Genomic DNA, 25,755 nt, shown 5'->3' on the forward strand with positions numbered 1-25,755 from the left:
TCCTATCAGGGTGAGACCTCTACATATAGAGACCCTCCTATCAGGGTCAGACCTCTACATATAGAGACCCTCCTATCAGGGTGAGACCTATAGAGACCCTCCTATCAGGGTCAGACATCTAGAGACCCTCCTATCAGGGTCAGACCTCTAGAGACCCTCCTATCAGGGTGAGACCTCTAGAGACCCTCCTATCAGGGTGAGACCTCTACATATAGAGACCCTCCTATCAGGGTCAGACCTCTACATATAGAGACCCTCCTATCAGGGTGAGACCTATAGAGACCCCCTATCAGGGTCAGACCTCTAGAGACCCTCTTATCAGGGTCAGACCTCTAGAGACCCTCCTATCAGGGTGGGACCTCTACATATAGAGACCCTCCTATCAGGGTGAGACCTCTACATATAGAGACCCTCCTATCAGGGTCAGACCTCTACATATAGAGACCCTCCTATCAGGGTGAGACCTCTAGAGACCCTCCTATCAGGGTGGGACCTCTACATATAGAGACCCTCATATCAGGGTGAGACCTCTACATATAGAGAGCCTCCTATTAGGGTAAGACCTCTAGAGACCCTCCTATCAGGGTGAGACCTCTAGAGACCCTCCTATCAGGGTCAGACCTCTAGAGACCCTCCTATCAGGGTGAGACCTCTACATATAGAGACCCTCCTATCAGGGTGAGACCTCTACATATAGAGACCCTCCTATCAGGGTGAGACCTCTAGAGACCCTCCTATCAGGGTCAGACCTCTAGAGACCCTCCTATCAGGGTGAGACCTCTACATATAGAGACCCTCCTATCAGGGTCAGACCTCTACATATAGAGACCCTCCTATCAGGGTGAGACCTATAGAGACCCTCCTATCAGGGTCAGACATCTAGAGACCCTCCTATCAGGGTCAGACCTCTAGAGACCCTCCTATCAGGGTGAGACCTCTAGAGACCCTCCTATCAGGGTGAGACCTCTACATATAGAGACCCTCCTATCAGAGTCAGACCTCTACATATAGAGACCCTCCTATCAGGGTGAGACCTATAGAGACCCCCCTATCAGGGTCAGACCTCTAGAGACCCTCTTATCAGGGTCAGACCTCTAGAGACCCTCCTATCAGGGTGGGACCTCTACATATAGAGACCCTCCTATCAGGGTGAGACCTCTACATATAGAGACCCTCCTATCAGGGTCAGACCTCTACATATAGAGACCCTCCTATCAGGATAAGACCTCTAGAGACCCTCATATCAGGGTGGGACCTCTACATATAGAGACCCTCCTATCAGGGTGAGACCTCTAGAGACTCTCCTATCAGGGTCAGACCTCTACATATATAGACCCTCCTATCAGGGTGAGACCTCTACATATAGAGACCCTCATATCAGTTTGAGACCTCTACATATAGTGACCCTCCTATCAGGGTGAGACTTCTACATATAGAGACCCTCCAATCAGGGTGAGACCTCTAAATATAGAGACCCTCCTATCAGGGTGAGACCTCTAGAGACCCTCCTATCAGGGTCAGACCTCTAGAGACCCTCCTATCAGGGTGAGACCTCTAGAGACCCCCCTATCAGGGTGGGACCTCTACATATAGAGACCCTCCTATCAGGGTGGGACCTCTACATATAGAGACCCTCCTATCAGGGTCAGACCTATAGAGACCCTCCTATCAGGGTCAGACCTCTAGAGACCCTCCTATCAGGGTGAGACTTCTACAGACCCTCCTATCAGGGTCAGACCTCTAGAGACCCTCCTATCAGTGTGAGACCTCTAGAGACCCTCCTATCAGGGTGAGACCTCTACATATAGAGACCCTCCTATCAGGGTGACCTCTACATATAGAGACTCTCCTATCAGGGTGAGACCTCTACATATAGAGACCCTCCTATCAGGGTCAGACCTCTACATATAGAGACTCTCCTATCAGGGTCAGACCTCTACATATAGAGACCCTCCTATCAGGGTGAGACCTCTACATATAGAGACCCTCCTATCAGGGTCAGACCTATAGAGACCCTCCTATCAGGGTGAGACTTCTACAGACCCTCCTATCAGGGTCAGACCTCTAGAGACCCTCCTATCAGTGTGAGACCTCTAGAGACCCTCCTATCAGGGTGAGACCTCTACATATAGAGACCCTCCTATCAGGGTGAGACCTCTAGAGACCCTCCAATCAGGGTGAGACCTCTAGAGACCCTCCTATCAGGGTGAGACCTCTAGAGACCCTCCTATCAGGGTGAGACCTCTACATATAGAGAGCCTCCTATCAGGGTGAGACTTCTACATATAGAGACCCTCCTATCAGGGTCAGACCTCTAGAGACCCTCCTATCAGGGTGAGACCTCTACATATAGAGACCCTCCTATCAGGGTGAGACCTATAGAGACCCTCCTATCAGGGTCAGACCTATAGAGACCCTCCTATCTGGTTGAGACTCTGACAAATGGTGCACTATATAGGGAATAGGGCCCTGGTCAATGGTGCCCTATGTAGGGAATAGGGCCCTGGTCAATGGTGCCCTATATAGGGAATAGGGCCCTGGTCTGGTGCCCTATATAGGGAATAGGGCCCTGGTCTGGTGCCCTATATAGGGAATAGGGCCCTGGTCAATGGTGCCCTATATAGGGAATAGGGCCCTGGTCTGGTGCCCTATATAGGGAATAGGGCCCTGGTCTGGTGCCCTATATAGGGAATAGAGCCCTGGTCTGGTGCCCTATATAGGGAATAGAGCCCTGGTCTGGTGCACTATATAGGGAATAGAGCCCTGGTCTGGTGCACTATATAGGGAATAGAGCCCTGGTCTGGTGCACTATATAGGGAATAGAGCCCTGGTCTGGTGCACTATATAGGGAATAGGGCCCTGGTCTGGTGCCCTATATAGGGAATAGGGCCCTGGTCTGGTGCCCTATATAGGGAATAGAGCCCTGGTCTGGTGCCCTATATAGGGAATAGGGCCCTGGTCAATGGTGCCCTATATAGGGAATAGGGCCCTGGTCAATGGTGCCCTATATAGGGAATAGGGCCCTGGTCTGGTGCCCTATATAGGGAATAGAGCCCTGGTCTGGTGCCCTATATAGGGAATAGAGCCCTGTTCTGGTGCACTATATAGGGAATAGAGCCCTGGTCTGGTGCACTATATAGGGAATAGAGCCCTGGTCTGGTGCACTATATAGGGAATAGAGCCCTGGTCTGGTGCCCTATATAGGGAATAGGGCCCTGGTCTGGTGCACTATATAGGGAATAGGGCCCTGGTCTGGTGCACTATATAGGGAATAGAGCCCTGGTCTGGTGCACTATATAGGGAATAGAGCCCTGGTCTGGTGCACTATATAGGGAATAGAGCCCTGGTCTGGTGCACTATATAGGGAATAGAGCCCTGGTCTGGTGCACTATATAGGGAATAGAGCCCTGGTCTGGTGCAATATATAGGGAATAGAGCCCTGGTCTGGTGCACTATATAGGGAATAGAGCCCTGGTCTGGTGCCCTATATAGGGAATAGGGCCCTGGTCAATGGTGCCCTATATAGGGAATAGGGCCCTGGTCTGGTGCCCTATATAGGGAATAGAGCCCTGGTCTGGTGCCCTATATAGGGAATAGAGCCCTGGTCTGGTGCACTATATAGGGAATAGAGCCCTGGTCTGGTGCACTATATAGGGAATAGAGCCCTGGTCTGGTGCACTATATAGGGAATAGAGCCCTGGTCTGGTGCACTATATAGGGAATAGGGCCCTGGTCTGGTGCACTATATAGGGAATATAGCCCTGGTCTGGTGCACTATATAGGGAATAGAGCCCTGGTCTGGTGCACTATATAGGGAATAGAGCCCTGGTCTGGTGCACTATATAGGGAATAGAGCCCTGGTCTGGTGCACTATATAGGGAATAGAGCCCTGGTCTGGTGCCCTATATAGGGAATAGGGCCCTGGTCTGGTGCACTATATAGGGAATAGGGCCCTGGTCTGGTGCACTATATAGGGAATAGAGCCCTGGTCTGGTGCACTATATAGGGAATAGAGCCCTGGTCTGGTGCACTATATAGGGAATAGAGCCCTGGTCTGGTGCACTATATAGGGAATAGAGCCCTGGTCTGGTGCACTATAGGGAATAGAGCCCTGGTCTGGTGCACTATATAGGGAATAGAGCCCTGGTCTGGTGCCCTATATAGGGAATAGGGCCCTGGTCAATGGTGCCCTATATAGGGAATAGGGCCCTGGTCTGGTGCCCTATATAGGGAATAGAGCCCTGGTCTGGTGCCCTATATAGGGAATAGAGCCCTGGTCTGGTGCACTATATAGGGAATAGAGCCCTGGTCTGGTGCACTATATAGGGAATAGAGCCCTGGTCTGGTGCACTATATAGGGAATAGAGCCCTGGTCTGGTGCACTATATAGGGAATAGAGCCCTGGTCTGGTGCACTATATAGGGAATAGGGCCCTGGTCTGGTGCACTATATAGGGAATAGAGCCCTGGTCTGGTGCACTATATAGGGAATAGAGCCCTGGTCTGGTGCACTATATAGGGAATAGAGCCCTGGTCTGGTGCACTATATAGGGAATAGGGCCCTGGTCTGGTGCACTATATAGGGAATAGAGCCCTGGTCTGGTGCACTATATAGGGAATAGGGCCCTGGTCTGGTGCACTATATAGGGAATAGGGCCCTGGTCTGGTGCACTATATAGGGAATAGAGCCCTGGTCTGGTGCACTATATAGGGAATAGAGCCCTGGTCTGGTACACTATATAGGGAATAGGGCCCTGGTCTGGTGCACTATATAGGGAATAGAGCCCTGGTCTGGTGCACTATATAGGGAATAGAGCCCTGGTCTGGTGCACTATATAGGGAATAGAGCCCTGGTCTGGTGCACTATATAGGGAATAGAGCCCTGGTCTGGTGCACTATATAGGGAATAGAGCCCTGGTCTGGTGCACTATATAGGGAATAGGGCCCTGGTCTGGTGCACTATATAGGGAATAGAGCCCTGGTCTGGTGCACTATATAGGGAATAGGGCCCTGGTCTGGTGCACTATATAGGGAATGGAGCCCTGGTCTGGTGCACTATATAGGGAATAGAGCCCTGGTCTGGTGCACTATATAGGGAATAGAGCCCTGGTCTGGTGCACTATATAGGGAATAGAGCCCTGGTCTGGTACACTATATAGGGAATAGGGCCCTGGTCTGGTGCACTATATAGGGAATAGAGCCCTGGTCTGGTGCACTATATAGGGAATAGAGCCCTGGTCTGGTGCACTATATAGGGAATAGAGCCCTGGTCTGGTGCACTATATAGGGAATAGAGCCCTGGTCTGGTGCACTATATAGGGAATAGGGCCCTGGTCTGGTGCACTATATAGGGAATAGGGCCCTGGTCTGGTGCACTATATAGGGAATAGGGCCCTGGTCAATGGTGCACTATATAGGGAATAGGGCCCTGGTCAATGGTGCACTATATAGGGAATAGAGCCCTGGTCTGGTGCACTATATAGGGAATAGAGCCCTGGTCTGGTGCACTATATAGGGAATAGAGCCCTGGTCTGGTACACTATATAGGGCCCTGGTCTGGTGCACTATATAGGGAATAGAGCCCTGGTCTGGTGCACTATATAGGGAATAGAGCCCTGGTCTGGTGCACTATATAGGGAATAGAGCCCTGGTCTGGTGCACTATATAGGGAATAGAGCCCTGGTCTGGTGCACTATATAGGGAATAGAGCCCTGGTCTGGTGCACTATATAGGGAATAGGGCCCTGGTCTGGTGCACTATATGGAATAGAGCCCTGGTCTGGTGCACTATATAGGGAATAGGGCCCACTATCTAGGGAATGGAGCCCTGGTCTGGTGCACTATATAGGGAATAGAGCCCTGGTCTGGTGCACTATATAGGGAATAGAGCCCTGGTCTGGTGCACTATATAGGGAATAGAGCCCTGGTCTGGTACACTATATAGGGAATAGGGCCCTGGTCTGGTGCACTATATAGGGAATAGAGCCCTGGTCTGGTGCACTATATAGGGAATAGAGCCCTGGTCTGGTGCACTATATAGGGAATAGAGCCCTGGTCTGGTGCACTATATAGGGAATAGAGCCCTGGTCTGGTGCACTATATAGGGAATAGGGCCCTGGTCTGGTGCACTATATAGGGAATAGGGCCCTGGTCAATGGTGCACTATATAGGGAATAGGGCCCTGGTCAATGGTGCACTATATAGGGAATATAGCCCTGGTCTGGTGCACTATATAGGGAATAGAGCCCTGGTCTGGTGCACTATATAGGGAATAGGGCCCTGGTCTGGTGCACTATATAGGGAATAGGGCCCTGGTCTGGTGCACTATATAGGGAATAGGGCCCTGGTCTGGTGCACTATATAGGGAATAGAGCCCTGGTCTGGTGCACTATATAGGGAATAGAGCCCTGGTCTGGTGCACTATATAGGGAATAGAGTGCAATTTGGGCAGTGCCCTAAGAGGCTCCGTCCCAATAATGTCCTTCCTCCTGAAGTGATCGGATTGGTGGAGGGATGGGCTAGAGGGAGTTTCCGTTTACCGGTCGTGTCCAATCAGATCCATGGAAGTTGAAGTGCACACGTGAGGAGACAGGAGAGATGATTCGGTCTGCGGCCTCGCCCCCCCGCCCCCGCTCTCTGTTCCCTTGCAGTGAGGAGACAGAGAGAGATGATTTGGTCTGCGTCCTCGCCCCCCCGCCCCCCGTTACCCCCAGGAACTAAAAGCATGTCGTCTCTGTTCCCTTGCAGTTCATTGGATGTGACGCGTATGGGATCTGTGTGAGAGTGTTCTGTGACTTCGGGGACCAGTTTGAGGTGTCGGACCCCACTGGAGAGGAAGCCAAGGAGATGTTTATCCAGAACATCACACAGGTACACACACACACACACGCACACACACACACACACACACACACACACACACACCCTCCTCTCTGACCTCTAACCTCTGATCTGTAGGGTAACCCAGGGGTGGTAACCTGTATGGACAGCAGGACCCACGGCCTCCAGACTGGACAGAGTGTTCTCTTCAGAGAGGTCAACGGCATGGACACACTCAACGGCACCGCGCGACAGGTCACAGGTACTGATACGACAGGTCACAGGTACTGATACGACAGGCTTATGACAGGTCACAGGTACTGATACGACAGGCCTATGACAGGTCACAGGTACTGATACAACAGGTCACAGGTACTGATATGACAGGCCTATGACAGGTCACAGGTACTGATACGACAGGCTTAGGCTTATGACAGGTCACAGGTACTGATACGACAGGCTTATGACAGGTCACAGGTACTGATACGACAGGCTTATGACAGGTCACAGGTACTGATACGACAGGCTTATGACAGGTCACAGGTACTGATACGACAGGCTTATGACAGGTCACAGGTACTGATACGACAGGCCTATGACAGGTCACAGGTACTGATACGACAGGTCACAGGTACTGATACGACAGGCCTATGACAGGTCACAGCTACTGATACGACAGGCCTATGACAGGTCACAGCTACTGATACGACAGGCCTATGACAGGTCACAGGTACTGATACGACAGGCCTATGACAGGTCACAGGTACTGATACGACAGGTCACAGGTACTGATACGACAGGCCTATGACAGGTCACAGGTACTGATACGACAGACCTATGACAGGTCACAGGTACTGATACGACAGGCCTATGACAGGTCACAGGTACTGATACGACAGGTCACAGGTACTGATACGACAGGTCACAGCTACTGATACGACAGGCCTATGACAGGTCACAGGTACTGATACGACAGGCCTATGACAGGTCACAGCTACTGATACGACAGGTCACAGCTACTGATACGACAGGCCTATGACAGGTCACAGGTACTGATAAGACAGGTCACAGCTACTGATACGACAGGCCTATGACAGGTCACAGGTCCTGATACGACAGGTCACAGGTACTGATACGACAGTCCTATGACAGGTCACAGCTACTGATACGACAGGTCACAGGTACTGATACGACAGGCCTATGACAGGTCACAGGTACTGATACGACAGGTCACAGCTACTGATACGACAGGTCACAGCTACTGATACGACAGGTCACAGGTACTGATACGACAGGCCTATGACAGGTCACAGGTACTGATACGACAGGTCACAGGTACTGATATGACAGGTCACAGGTACTGATACGACAGGTCACAGGTACTGATACGACAGGCCTATGACAGGTCACAGCTACTGATACGACAGGTCACAGGTACTGATATGACAGGCCTATGACAGGTCACAGGTACTGATACGACAGGTCACAGGTACTGATACGACAGGTCACAGCTACTGATACGACAGGCTTATGACAGGTCACAGCTACTGATACGACATGCTTATGACAGGTCACAGCTACTGATACGACAGGTCACAGGTACTGATACGACAGGCCTATGACAGGTCACAGGTGCTGATACGACAGGCTTATGACAGGTCATAGGTACTGATACGACAGGTCACAGGTCCTGATACGACAGGCTTATGACAGGTCACAGGTACTGATACGACAGGCTTATGACAGGTCACAGGTACTGATACGACAGGCTTATGACAGGTCACAGGTACTGATACGACAGGCTTATGACAGGTCACAGGTACTGATACGACAGGCCTATGACAGGTCACAGGTACTGATACGACAGGTCACAGGTACTGATACGACAGGCCTATGACAGGTCACAGCTACTGATACGACAGGCCTATGACAGGTCACAGCTACTGATACGACAGGCCTATGACAGGTCACAGGTACTGATACGACAGGCTTATGACAGGTCACAGGTACTGATACGACAGGTCACAGGTACTGATACGACAGGCCTATGACAGGTCACAGGTACTGATACGACAGGTCACAGGTACTGATACGACAGGCACAGGTACTGGGATACGACAGGTCACAGCTACTGATACGACAGCCTTATGACAGGTCACAGGTACTGATACGACAGGCCTATGACAGGTCACAGCTACTGATGACAGGTCACAGCTACTGATACGACAGGCCTATGACAGGTCACAGGTACTGATACGACAGGTCACAGCTGACTGGTCACAGGCCTATGACAGGTCACAGGTCCTGATACGACAGGTCACAGGTACTGATACGACAGGCCTATGACAGGTCACAGGTACTGATACGACAGGTCACAGGTACTGATACGACAGGCCTATGACAGGTCACAGGTACTGATACGACAGGTCACAGCTACTGATACGACAGGCTTATGACAGGTCACAGGTACTGATACGACAGGTCACAGGTACTGATATGACAGGTCACAGGTACTGATACGACAGGTCACAGGTACTGATACGACAGGCCTATGACAGGTCACAGCTACTGATACGACAGGTCACAGGTACTGATATGACAGGCCTATGACAGGTCACAGGTACTGATACGACAGGTCACAGGTACTGATACACAGGTCACAGCTACTGATACGACAGGCACAGGTCACAGCTACTGATACGACAGGCCTATGACAGGTCACAGCTACTGATACGACAGGTCACACAGGTACTGATACGACAGGTCACAGGTACTGATCACAGGCCTATGACAGGTCACAGGTACTGATACGACAGGCTTATGACAGGTCACAGGTACTGATACGACAGGTCACAGGTACTGATACGACAGGCCTATGACAGGTCACAGCTACTGATACGGGTCACAGGTACTGATCACAGCTACTGACAGGTCACAGGTACTGATACAGACAGGCTTATGACAGGTCACAGGTACTGATACGACAGGCACAGGTACTATGACAGGTCACAGGTACTGATACGACAGGTACTGATACGACAGGTCACAGGTACTGATACGACAGGTCACAGCTACTGATACGACAGGTCACAGGTACTGATACGACAGGCCTATGACAGGTCACAGCTACTGATACGACAGGTCACAGGTACTGATATGACAGGTCACAGGTACTGACAGGTCACAGGTACTGATACGACAGGCCTATGACAGGTCACAGCTACTGATACGACAGGTCACAGGTACTGATATGACAGGCCTCAGGTCACAGGTACTGATACGACAGGCTTATGACAGGTCACAGGCTACTATGACAGGTCACAGGTACTGATACGACAGGCCTTATGACAGGTCACAGCTACTGATACGACAGGTCACAGGTACTGATACGACAGGCCTATGACAGGTCACAGGTGCTGATACGACAGGCTTATGACAGGTCATAGGTACTGATACGACAGGTCACAGGTCCTGATACGACAGGCACTATGACAGGTCAGCTACTGATACGACAGGTCACAGGTCACAGGTACTGATACGACAGGTCACAGGCCTGATACGACAGGTCACAGGTGCTGATACGACAGGTCACAGGTACTGATACGACAGGTCACAGGTACTGATACGACAGGTCACAGGTACTGATACGACAGGTCACAGGTACTGATACGACAGGTCACAGGTACTGATACGACAGGCCTATGACAGGTCACAGGTACTGATACGACAGGTCACAGGTACTGATACGACAGGTCACAGGTACTGATACGACAGGCCTATGACAGGTCACAGGTACTGATACGACAGGTCACAGGTACTGATACGACAGGCCTATGACAGGTCACAGGTACTGATACGACAGGTCACAGGTACTGATACGACAGGCCTATGACAGGTCACAGGTACTGATACGACAGGTCACAGGTACTGATACGACAGGTCACAGGTACTGATACGACAGGCCTATGACAGGTCACAGCTACAGGGTCACAGGTACTGATACGACAGGCCTATGACAGGTCACAGGTACTGATACGACAGGTCACAGCTACTGATACGACAGGCCTGATGACAGGTCACAGGTACTGATACGACAGGCCTATGACAGGTCACAGGTACTGATACGACAGGTCACAGCTACTGATACGACAGGCTTATGACAGGTCACAGCTACTGATACGACATGCTTATGACAGGTCACAGCTACTGATACGACAGGTCACAGGTACTGATACGACAGGCCTATGACAGGTCACAGGTGCTGATACGACAGGCTTATGACAGGTCATAGGTACTGATACGACAGGTCACAGGTCCTGATACGACAGGCCTATGACAGGTCACAGCTACTGATACGACAGGTCACAGGTACTGATACAACAGGTCACAGGTCACAGGTCACAGATACTGATACGACAGGTCACAGGTCCTGATACGACAGGTCACAGGTACTGATACGACAGGTCACAGGTACTGATACGACAGGTCACAGGTACTGACAGGTCACAGCTACTATGACAGGTCACAGCTACTGATACGACAGGTCACAGGTACTGATACGACAGGCCTATGACAGGTCACAGGTACTGATACGACAGGTCACAGGTACTGATATGACAGGTCACAGGTACTGATACGACAGGTCACAGGTACTGATACGACAGGCCTATGACAGGTCACAGCTACTGATACGACAGGTCACAGGTACTGATATGACAGGCCTATGACAGGTCACAGGTACTGATACGTCACAGGTACTGATACGACAGGCTTATGACAGGTCACAGCTACTGATACGACAGGGTCACAGCTACTGATACGACAGGCTCACAGGTGACAGGTCACAGCTACTGATACGACAGGTCACAGGTACTGATACGACAGGCCAGGTATGACAGGTCACAGGTACTGATACGACAGGTCACAGGTCCTGATGACAGGTCACAGGTCACAGGTCACAGGTCCTGATACGACAGGCCTATGACAGGTCACAGCTACTGATACGACAGGTCACAGGTACTGATACGACAGGTCACAGGTACTGATACGACAGGTCACAGGTCCTGATACGACAGGTCACAGGTACTGATACGACAGGTCACAGGTACTGATACGACAGGTCACAGCTACTGATACGACAGATCACAGCTACTGATACGACAGGCCTATGACAGGTCACAGGTACTGATACGACAGGTCACAGGTACTGATACGACAGGTCACAGCTACTGATACGACAGGCCTATGACAGGTCACAGGTACTGATACGACAGGTCACAGCTACTGATACGACAGGCCTATGACAGGTCACAGGTACTGATACGACAGGTCACAGCTACTGATACGACAGGCCTATGACAGGTCACAGGTCCTGATACGACAGGTCACAGCTACTGATACGACAGGTCACAGGTACTGATACGACAGTCCTATGACAGGTCACAGCTACTGATACGACAGGTCACAGGTACTGATACGACAGGCCTATGACAGGTCACAGGTACTGATACGACAGGTCACAGCTACTGATACGACAGGTCACAGCTACTGATACGACAGGTCACAGGTACTGATACGACAGGCCTATGACAGGTCACAGGTACTGATACGACAGGTCACAGGTACTGATATGACAGGTCACAGGTGCTGATACGACAGGTCACAGGTACTGATACGACAGGCCTATGACAGGTCACAGCTACTGATACGACAGGTCACAGGTACTGATATGACAGGCCTATGACAGGTCACAGGTACTGATACGACAGGTCACAGGTACTGATACGACAGGTCACAGCTACTGATACGACAGGCTTATGACAGGTCACAGCTACTGATACGACATGCTTATGACAGGTCACAGCTACTGATACGACAGGTAACAGGTACTGATACGACAGGCCTATGACAGGTCACAGGTGCTGATACGACAGGCTTATGACAGGTCATAGGTACTGATACGACAGGTCACAGGTCCTGATACGACAGGCCTATGACAGGTCACAGCTACTGATACGACAGGTCACAGGTACTGATACGACAGGTCACAGGTACTGATACGACAGGTCACAGATACTGATACGACAGGTCACAGGTCCTGATACGACAGGTCACAGGTACTGATACGACAGGTCACAGGTACTGATACGACAGGTCACAGCTACTGATACGACAGATCACAGCTACTGATACGACAGGCCTATGACAGGTCACAGGTACTGATACGACAGGTCACAGGTCCTGATACGACAGTCCTATGACAGGTCACAGGTACTGATACGACAGGTCACAGGTCCTGATACGACAGGCTTATGACAGGTCACAGCTACTGATACGACAGGTCACAGGTGCTGATACGACAGTCCTATGACAGGTCACAGGTCCTGATACGACAGGCTTATGACAGGTCACAGGTACTGATACGACAGGCCTATGACAGGTCACAGGTACTGATATGACAGGTCACAAGTACTGATACGACAGGCCTATGACAGGTCACAGCTACTGATACGACAGGTCACAGGTACTGATACGACAGGTCACAGGTGCTGATACGACAGGCCTATGACAGGTCACAGGTACTGATATGACAGGTCACAGGTACTGATACGACAGGCCTATGACAGGTCACAGGTACTGATATGACAGGTCACAGGTACTGATACGACAGGCCTATGACAGGTCACAGCTACTGATACGACAGGTCACAGCTACTGATACGACAGGTCACAGGTCACAGGTACTGATACGACAGGTCACAGGTCACAGGTACTGATACGACAGTCCTATGACAGGTCACAGGTACTGATACGACAGGCTTATGACAGGTCACAGCTACTGATACGACAGGCCTATGACAGGTCACAGGTACTGATACGACAGGCTTATGACAGGTCACAGCTACTGATACGACAGGCTTATGACAGGTCACAGGTACTGATACGACAGGTCACAGGTACTGATACGACAGGCCTATGACAGGTCACAGGTACTGATATGACAGGTCACAGGTACTGATACGACAGGTCACAGGTACTGATACGACAGGCCTATGACAGGTCACAGGTACTGATACGACAGGTCACAGGTACTGATACGACAGGCCTATGACAGGTCACAGGTACTGATACGACAGGTCACAGACATGTCACAGGGTACTGATACGACAGGCCTATGACAGGTCATAGGTCACTGATCACAGGTCGACAGGTCACAGCTACTGATACGACAGGTCAGGTCAGGTACTGACAGGTCACAGCTACTGATACAGGTCACAGCTACTGACGACAGGTCACAGGTCCTGATACGACAGGCTTATGACAGTCCTATGACATGTCACAGGTCCTGATACGACAGGTCACAGGTACTGATACGACAGTCCTATGACAGGTCACAGGTACTGATACGACAGGCTTATGACAGGTCACAGCTACTGATACGACAGGCCTATGACAGGTCACAGGTACTGATACGACAGGCTTATGACAGGTCACAGGTACTGATATGACAGGTCACAGGTACTGATACGACAGGCCTATGACATGTCACAGGTACTGATACGACAGGTCACAGGTACTGATACGACAGTCCTATGACGTCACAGGTACTGATACGACAGGTCACAGGTACTGATACGACAGTCCTATGACATGTCACAGGTACTGATACGACAGGTCACAGGTACTGATACGACAGGCATATGACAGGTCATAGGTACTGATACGACAGGTCACAGGTACTGATACGACAGGCCTATGACAGGTCACAGGTCCTGATACGACAGGTCACAGCTACTGATACGACAGGTCACAGCTACTGATACGACAGTCCTATGACAGGTCACAGGTCCTGATACGACAGGCTTATGACAGTCCTATGACATGTCACAGGTCCTGATACGACAGGTCACAGGTACTGATACGACAGGCTTACGACAGGTCACAGGTACTGATACGACAGGTCACAGGTACTGATACGACAGGCCTATGACAGGTCACAGGTGCTGATACGACAGGCCTATGACAGGTCACAGGTACTGATACGACAGGCTTATGACAGGTCACAGCTACTGATACGACAGGCTTGTGAGAGGTCACAGGTACTGATATGACAGGTCACAGGTACTGATACGACAGGCCTATGACATGTCACAGGTACTGATACGACAGGTCACAGGTACTGATACGACAGTCCTATGACGTCACAGGTACTGATACGACAGGTCACAGGTACTGATACGACAGTCCTATGACATGTCACAGGTACTGATACGACAGGTCACAGGTACTGATACGACAGGCCTATGACAGGTCATAGGTACTGATACGACAGGTCACAGGTACTGATACGACAGGCCTATGACAGGTCACAGGTCCTGATACGACAGGTCACAGCTACTGATACGACAGGTCACAGCTACTGATACGACAGTCCTATGACAGGTCACAGGTCCTTTTACGACAGGCTTATGACAGTCCTATGACATGTCACAGGTCCTGATACGACAGGTCACAGGTACTGATACGACAGGCTTATGACAGGTCACAGGTACTGATACGACAGGTCACAGGTACTGATACGACAGGCCTATGACAGGTCACAGGTGCTGATACGACAGGCTTATGACAGGTCATAGGTACTGATACGACAGGTCACAGGTCCTGATACGACAGGCCTATGACAGGTCACAGGTACTGATACGACAGGCTTATGACAGGTCACAGGTACTGATACGACAGGCCTATGACAGGTCACAGGTACTGATACGACAGGCTTATGACAGGTCACAGGTACTGATACGACAGGCCTATGACAGGTCACAGGTACTGATACGACAGGCTTATGACAGGTCACAGGTACTGATACGACAGGTCTATGACAGGTCACAGGTACTGATACGACAGGCCTATGACAGGTCACAGGTACTGATACGACAGGCTTATGACAGGTCACAGGTACTGATATGACAGGCCTATGACAGGTCACAGGTACTGATACGACAGGCCTATGACATGTCACAGGTACTGATACGACAGGTCACAGGTACTGATACGACAGGCCTATGACAGGTCACAGGTACTGATACGACAGGTCACAGGTACTGATACGACAGGTCTATGACAGGTCACAGGTACTGATACGACAGGTCACAGGTACTGATACGACAGGTCTATGACAGGTCACAGGTACTGATACGACAGGTCACAGGTACTGATACGACAGGTCACAGGTACTGATACGTCAGGCCTATGACAGGTCACAGGTACTGATACGACAGGTCACAGGTACTGACACGACAGGTCACAGGTACTGATACGACAGGTCACAGGTCCTGATACGACAGGTCACAGGTACTGATACGACAGTCCTATGACAGGTCACAGCTACTGATACGACAGGTCACAGGTACTGATACGACAGGCCTATGACAGGTCACAGGTACTGATACGACAGGTCACAGGTACTGATACGACAGGCCTATGACAGGTCACAGGTGCTGATACGACAGGCTTATGACAGGTCACAGCTACTGATACGACAGGCTTATGACAGGTCACAGGTACTGATACGACAGGTCACAGGTACTGATACGACAGGCTTATGACAGGTCACAGCTACTGATACGACAGGTCACAGGTACTGATACGACAGATCACAGCTACTGATACGACAGGTCACAGGTACTGATACGACAGGTCACAGGTACTGATACGACAGGTCACAGGTGCTGATACGACAGATCACAGGTACTGATACGACAGGTCACAGGTACTGATACGACAGGTCACAGGTACTGATACGACAGGTCACAGGTACTGATACGACAGGTCACAGCTACTGATACGACAGGCTTATGACAGGTCACAGGTACTGATACGACAGGTCACAGCTACTGATACGACAGGCTTATGACAGGTCACAGGTACTGATACGACAGGCCTATGACAGGTCACAGGTACTGATACGACAGGTCTATGACAGGTCACAGGTACTGATATGACAGGCCTATGACAGGTCACAGGTACTGATACGACAGGTCACAGGTACTGATACGACAGGTCACAGGTACTGATACGGCAGGCTTATGACAGGTCACAGGTACTGATATGACAGGTCACAGGTACTGATATGACAGGCCTATGACAGGTCACAGGTACTGATACGACAGGCTTATGACAGGTCACAGGTACTGATACGACAGGTCTATGACAGGTCACAGGTACTGATACGACAGGCCTATGACAGGTCACAGGTACTGATACGACAGGCTTATGACAGGTCACAGGTACTGATACGACAGGCCTATGACAGGTCACAGGTACTGATACGACAGGCCTATGACATGTCACAGGTACTGATACGACAGGTCACAGGTACTGATACGACAGGCCTATGACAGGTCACAGGTACTGATACGACAGGTCACAGGTACTGATACGACAGGTCACAGCTACTGATACGACAGGCTTATGACAGGTCACAGGTACTGATACGACAGGTCACAGCTACTGATACGACAGGCTTATGACAGGTCACAGGTACTGATACGACAGGTCTATGACAGGTCACAGGTACTGATACGACAGGTCTATGACAGGTCACAGGTACTGATACGACAGGTCACAGGTACTGATACGGCAGGCTTATGACAGGTCACAGGTACTGATATGACAGGTCACAGGTACTGATATGACAGGCCTATGACAGGTCACAGGTACTGATACGACAGGTCACAGGTACTGATACGACAGGTCACAGGTACTGATACGACAGGCCTATGACAGGTCACAGGTACTGATACGACAGGCCACAGGTACTGATACGACAGGTCTATGACAGGTCACAGGTACTGATACGACAGGTCACAGCTACTGATACGACAGGCCTACGACAGGCCACAGGTACTGATACGACAGGCCACAGGTACTGATACGACAGGTCTATGACAGGCCACAGGTACTGATACGACAGGCCTATGACAGGTCACAGGTACTGATACGACAGGCCTATGACAGGTCACAGGTACTGATACGACAGGCCTATGACAGGTCACAGGTACTGATACGACAGGCCTATGACAGGTCACAGGTACTGATACGACAGGCCTATGACAGGTCACAGGTGCTGATACGACAGGCTTATGACAGGTCACAGGTACTGATACGACAGGCCACAGGTACTGATACGACAGGTCTATGACAGGTCACAGGTACTGATACGACAGGCCTATGACAGGTCACAGGTACTGATACGACAGGTCACAGGTACTGATACGACAGGCCTATGACAGGCCACAGGTACTGATACGACAGGCCTATGACAGGTCACAGGTACTGATACGACAGGCCTATGACAGGCCACAGGTACTGATACGACAGGCCTATGACAGGTCACAGGTACTGATACGACAGGCCACAGGTACTGATACGACAGGTCTATGACAGGTCACAGGTACTGATACGACAGGCCTATGACAGGTCACAGGTACTGATACGACAGGCCTATGACAGGTCACAGGTACTGATACGACAGGTCACAGGTACTGATACGACAGGCCTATGACAGGTCACAGGTACTGATACGACAGGTCACAGCTACTGATACGACAGGTCACAGCTACTGATACGACAGGTCACAGGTACTGATACGACAGGCCTATGACAGGTCACAGGTACTGATACGACAGGTCACAGGTACTGATATGACAGGTCACAGGTGCTGATACGACAGGTCACAGGTACTGATACGACAGGCCTATGACAGGTCACAGGTACTGATACGACAGGTCACAGGTACTGATACGACAGGTCACAGCTACTGATACGACAGGCTTATGACAGGTCACAGCTACTGATACGACATGCTTATGACAGGTCACAGCTACTGATACGACAGGTAACAGGTACTGATACGACAGGCCTATGACAGGTCACAGGTGCTGATACGACAGGCTTATGACAGGTCATAGGTACTGATACGACAGGTCACAGGTCCTGATACGACAGGCCTATGACAGGTCACAGCTACTGATACGACAGGTCACAGGTACTGATACGACAGGTCACAGGTACTGATACGACAGGTCACAGATACTGATACGACAGGTCACAGGTCCTGATACGACAGGTCACAGGTACTGATACGACAGGTCACAGGTACTGATACGACAGGTCACAGGTACTGATACGACAGGTCACAGCTACTGATACGACAGATCACAGCTACTGATACGACAGGCCTATGACAGGTCACAGGTACTGATACGACAGGTCACAGGTCCTGATACGACAGTCCTATGACAGGTCACAGGTACTGATACGACAGGTCACAGGTCCTGATACGACAGGCTTATGACAGGTCACAGCTACTGATACGACAGGTCACAGGTGCTGATACGACAGTCCTATGACAGGTCACAGGTCCTGATACGACAGGCTTATGACAGGTCACAGGTACTGATACGACAGGCCTATGACAGGTCACAGGTACTGATATGACAGGTCACAAGTACTGATACGACAGGCCTATGACAGGTCACAGCTACTGATACGACAGGTCACAGGTACTGATACGACAGGTCACAGGTGCTGATACGACAGGCTCTTATCCAGAACTGATACGACAGGTCACAGGTACTGATACGACAGTCCTATGACGTCACAGGTACTGATACGACAGGTCACAGGTACTGATACGACAGTCCTATGACATGTCACAGGTACTGATACGACAGGTCACAGGTACTGATACGACAGGCATATGACAGGTCATAGGTACTGATACGACAGGTCACAGCTACTGATACGACAGTCCTATGACAGGTCACAGGTCCTGATACGACAGGCTTATGACAGTCCTATGACATGTCACAGGTCCTGATACGACAGGTCACAGGTACTGATACGACAGGCTTACGACAGGTCACAGGTACTGATACGACAGGTCACAGGTACTGATACGACAGGCCTATGACAGGTCACAGGTGCTGATACGACAGGCCTATGACAGGTCACAGGTACTGATACGACAGGCTTATGACAGGTCACAGCTACTGATACGACAGGCTTGTGAGAGGTCACAGGTACTGATATGACAGGTCACAGGTACTGATACGACAGGCCTATGACATGTCACAGGTACTGATACGACAGGTCACAGGTACTGATACGACAGTCCTATGACGTCACAGGTACTGATACGACAGGTCACAGGTACTGATACGACAGTCCTATGACATGTCACAGGTACTGATACGACAGGTCACAGGTACTGATACGACAGGCCTATGACAGGTCATAGGTACTGATACGACAGGTCACAGGTACTGATACGACAGGCCTATGACAGGTCACAGGTCCTGATACGACAGGTCACAGCTACTGATACGACAGGTCACAGCTACTGATACGACAGTCCTATGACAGGTCACAGGTCCTTTTACGACAGGCTTATGACAGTCCTATGACATGTCACAGGTCCTGATACGACAGGTCACAGGTACTGATACGACAGGCTTATGACAGGTCACAGGTACTGATACGACAGGTCACAGGTACTGATACGACAGGCATATGACAGGTCACAGGTGCTGATACGACAGGCTTATGACAGGTCATAGGTACTGATACGACAGGTCACAGGTCCTGATACGACAGGCCTCAGGTCACAGGTACTGATACGACAGGCTTATGACAGGTCACAGGTACTGATACGACAGGCCTATGACAGGTCACAGGTACTGATACGACAGGCTTATGACAGGTCACAGGTACTGATACGACAGGCCTATGACAGGTCACAGGTACTGATACGACAGGCTTATGACAGGTCACAGGTACTGATACGACAGGTCTATGACAGGTCACAGGTACTGATACGACAGGCCTATGACAGGTCACAGGTACTGATACGACAGGCTTATGACAGGTCACAGGTACTGATATGACAGGCCTATGACAGGTCACAGGTACTGATACGACAGGCCTATGACATGTCACAGGTACTGATACGACAGGTCACAGGTACTGATACGACAGGCCTATGACAGGTCACAGGTACTGATACGACAGGTCACAGGTACTGATACGACAGGTCTATGACAGGTCACAGGTACTGATACGACAGGTCACAGGTACTGATACGACAGGTCTATGACAGGTCACAGGTACTGATACGACAGGTCACAGGTACTGATACGACAGGTCACAGGTACTGATACGTCAGGCCTATGACAGGTCACAGGTACTGACACGACAGGTCACAGGTACTGATACGACAGGTCACAGGTCCTGATACGACAGGTCACAGGTCCTGATACGACAGGTCACAGGTACTGATACGACAGTCCTATGACAGGTCACAGCTACTGATACGACAGGTCACAGGTACTGATACGACAGGCCTATGACAGGTCACAGGTACTGATACGACAGGTCACAGGTACTGATACGACAGGCCTATGACAGGTCACAGGTGCTGATACGACAGGCTTATGACAGGTCACAGCTACTGATACGACAGGCTTATGACAGGTCACAGGTACTGATACGACAGGTCACAGGTACTGATACGACAGGCTTATGACAGGTCACAGCTACTGATACGACAGGTCACAGGTACTGATACGACAGATCACAGCTACTGATACGACAGGTCACAGGTACTGATACGACAGGTCACAGGTACTGATACGACAGGTCACAGGTGCTGATACGACAGATCACAGGTACTGATACGACAGGTCACAGGTACTGATACGACAGGTCACAGGTACTGATACGACAGGTCACAGGTACTGATACGACAGGTCACAGCTACTGATACGACAGGCTTATGACAGGTCACAGGTACTGATACGACAGGTCACAGCTACTGATACGACAGGCTTATGACAGGTCACAGGTACTGATACGACAGGCCTATGACAGGTCACAGGTACTGATACGACAGGTCTATGACAGGTCACAGGTACTGATATGACAGGCCTATGACAGGTCACAGGTACTGATACGACAGGTCACAGGTACTGATACGACAGGTCACAGGTACTGATACGGCAGGCTTATGACAGGTCACAGGTACTGATATGACAGGTCACAGGTACTGATATGACAGGCCTATGACAGGTCACAGGTACTGATACGACAGGCTTATGACAGGTCACAGGTACTGATACGACAGGTCTATGACAGGTCACAGGTACTGATACGACAGGCCTATGACAGGTCACAGGTACTGATACGACAGGCTTATGACAGGTCACAGGTACTGATACGACAGGCCTATGACAGGTCACAGGTACTGATACGACAGGCCTATGACATGTCACAGGTACTGATACGACAGGTCACAGGTACTGATACGACAGGCCTATGACAGGTCACAGGTACTGATACGACAGGTCACAGGTACTGATACGACAGGTCACAGGTACTGATACGACAGGTCACAGCTACTGATACGACAGGCTTATGACAGGTCACAGGTACTGATACGACAGGTCACAGCTACTGATACGACAGGCTTATGACAGGTCACAGGTACTGATACGACAGGTCTATGACAGGTCACAGGTACTGATACGACAGGTCTATGACAGGTCACAGGTACTGATACGACAGGTCTATGACAGGTCACAGGTACTGATACGGCAGGCTTATGACAGGTCACAGGTACTGATATGACAGGTCACAGGTACTGATATGACAGGCCTATGACAGGTCACAGGTACTGATACGACAGGTCACAGGTACTGATACGACAGGTCACAGGTACTGATACGACAGGCCTATGACAGGTCACAGGTACTGATACGACAGGCCACAGGTACTGATACGACAGGTCTATGACAGGTCACAGGTACTGATACGACAGGTCACAGCTACTGATACGACAGGCCTACGACAGGCCACAGGTACTGATACGACAGGCCACAGGTACTGATACGACAGGTCTATGACAGGCCACAGGTACTGATACGACAGGCCTATGACAGGTCACAGGTACTGATACGACAGGCCTATGACAGGTCACAGGTACTGATACGACAGGCCTATGACAGGTCACAGGTACTGATACGACAGGCCTATGACAGGTCACAGGTACTGATACGACAGGCCTATGACAGGTCACAGGTGCTGATACGACAGGCTTATGACAGGTCACAGGTACTGATACGACAGGCCACAGGTACTGATACGACAGGTCTATGACAGGTCACAGGTACTGATACGACAGGCCTATGACAGGTCACAGGTACTGATACGACAGGTCACAGGTACTGATACGACAGGCCTATGACAGGCCACAGGTACTGATACGACAGGCCTATGACAGGTCACAGGTACTGATACGACAGGCCTATGACAGGCCACAGGTACTGATACGACAGGCCTATGACAGGTCACAGGTACTGATACGACAGGCCACAGGTACTGATACGACAGGTCTATGACAGGTCACAGGTACTGATACGACAGGCCTATGACAGGTCACAGGTACTGATACGACAGGCCTATGACAGGTCACAGGTACTGATACGACAGGTCACAGGTACTGATACGACAGGCCTATGACAGGTCACAGGTACTGATACGACAGGCTTATGACAGGTCACAGGTACTGATACGACAGGTCAATGACAGGTCACAGGCAGGAGAAGGTTGTATGACTGTTGATAATAATGTTTCCTCTCTCCTCAGTCCTCTCTCCCTACAGTCCTCTGATAATAATGTTTCCTCTCTCCCCAGTCCTCTCTCCCTACAGTCCTCTGATAATAATGTTTCCTCTCTCCCCAGTCCTCTCTCCCTACAGTCCTCTGTTAATAATGTTTCCTCTCTCCTCAGTCCTTTCTCCCTACAGTCCTCTGATAATAATGTTTCCTCTCTCCTCAGTCCTCTCTCCCTACAGTCCTCTGATAATAATGTGTCCTCTCTCCTCAGTCCTCTCTCCCTACAGTCCTCTGATAATAATGTTTCCTCTCTCCTCAGTCCTTTCTCCCTACAGTCCTCTGATAATAATCTGTCCTCTCTCCTCAGTCCTCTCTCCCTACAGTCCTCTGATAATAATGTGTCCTCTCTCCTCAGTCCTTTCTCCCTACAGTCCTCTGATAATAATATTTCCTCTCTCCTCAGTCCTTTCTCCCTACAGTCCTCTGATAATAATGTGTCCTCTCTCCTCAGTCCTCTCTCCCTACAGTCCTCTGATAATAATGTGTCCTCTCTCCCCAGTCCTCTCTCCCTACAGTCCTCTGATAATAATGTGTCCTCTCTCCCCAGTCCTCTCTCCCTACAGTCCTCTGTTAATAATGTTTCCTCTCTCCTCAGTCCTTTCTCCCTACAGTCCTCTGATAATAATGTGTCCTCTCTCCAAAGTCCTCTCTCCCTACAGTCCTCTGATAATAATGTGTCCTCTCTCCTCAGTCCTTTCTCCCTACAGTCCTCTGATAATAATGTTTCCTCTCTCCTCAGTCCTTTCTCCCTACAGTCCTCTGATAAAAATGTGTCCTCTCTCCTCAGTCCTCTCTCCCTACAGTCCTCTGATAATAATGTGTCCTCTCTCCTCAGTCCTTTCTCCCTACAGTCCTCTGATAATAATGTTTCCTCTCTCCCCAGTCCTCTCTCCCTACAGTCCTCTGTTAATAATGTTTCCTCTCTCCTCAGTCCTTTCTCCCTACAGTCCTCTGATAATAATGTGTCCTCTCTCCTCAGTCCTCTCTCCTCAGTCCTCTCTCCTCAGTCCTTTCTCCCTACAGTCCTCTGATAATAATGTGTCCTCTCTCCCCAGTCCTCTCTCCCTACAGTCCTCTGTTAATAATGTTTCCTCTCTCCTCAGTCCTTTCTCCCTACAGTCCTCTGATAATAATGTGTCCTCTCTCCTCAGTCCTCTCTCCCTACAGTCCTCTGATAATAATGTGTCCTCTCTCCTCAGTCCTTTCTCCCTACAGTCCTCTGATAATAATGTTTCCTCTCTCCTCAGTCCTTTCTCCCTACAGTCCTCTGATAATAATGTGTCCTCTCTCCTCAGTCCTCTCTCCCTACAGTCCTCTGATAATAATGTGTCCTCTCTCCTCAGTCCTTTCTCCCTACAGTCCTCTGATAATAATGTTTCCTCTCTCCCCAGTCCTCTCTCCCTACAGTCCTCTGTTAATAATGTTTCCTCTCTCCTCAGTCCTTTCTCCCTACAGTCCTCTGATAATAATGTGTCCTCTCTCCTCAGTCCTCTCTCCTCAGTCCTCTCTCCCTACAGTCCTCTGTTAATAATGTTTCCTCTCTCCTCAGTCCTCTCTCCTCAGTCCTTTCTCCCTACAGTCCTCTGATAATAATGTGTCCTCTCTCCTCAGTCCTCTCTCCTCAGTCCTCTCTCCTCAGTCCTCTCTCCCTACAGTCCTCTGTTAATAATGTTTCCTCTCTCCTCAGTCCTCTCTCCTCAGTCCTTTCTCCCTACAGTCCTCTGTTAATAATGTGTCCTCTCTCCTCAGTCCTCTCTCCCTACAGTCCTCTGATAATAATGTTTCCTCTCTCCTCAGTCCTCTCTCCTCTCTCCTCAGTCCTTTCTCCCTACAGTCCTCTGTTAATAATGTGTCCTCTCTCCTCAGTCCTCTCTCCTCAGTCCTCTGATAATAATGTGTCCTCTCTCCTCAGTCCTCTCTCCTCAGTCCTCTGATAATAATGTTTCCTCTCTCCTCAGTCCTTTCTCCCTACAGTCCTCTGATAATAATGTGTCCTCTCTCCTCAGTCCTCTGATAATAATGTTTCCTCTCTCCTCAGTCCTCTCTCCTCAGTCCTCTCTCCTCAGTCCTTTCTCCCTACAGTCCTCTGTTAATAATGTGTCCTCTCTCCTCAGTCCTCTCTCCCTACAGTCCTCTGATAATAATGTGTCCTCTCTCCTCAGTCCTCTCTCCCTACAGTCCTCTGATAATAATGTGTCCTCTCTCCTCA

The 25,755-nt window shown here is 50.2% G+C and overlaps 1 protein-coding gene across 1 annotated transcript in view; it reads left to right on the top strand.

Moving 5' to 3' along the window:
• LOC135561692 (ubiquitin-like modifier-activating enzyme 6) overlaps positions 1-25,755 on the top strand; it is a 55,593-nt gene that overhangs the window by 9,632 nt on the left and 20,206 nt on the right. Inside the window, 2 exon segments of the mRNA XM_065003419.1 lie at positions 6,746-6,868; positions 6,956-7,079. Of these exon segments, the coding sequence (XP_064859491.1) occupies positions 6,746-6,868; positions 6,956-7,079 (247 nt within the window).

The sequence above is a fragment of the Oncorhynchus nerka genome, linkage group LG18 (assembly GCF_034236695.1).
Source record: "Oncorhynchus nerka isolate Pitt River linkage group LG18, Oner_Uvic_2.0, whole genome shotgun sequence".
Lineage (NCBI taxonomy): Eukaryota > Metazoa > Chordata > Actinopteri > Salmoniformes > Salmonidae > Oncorhynchus > Oncorhynchus nerka.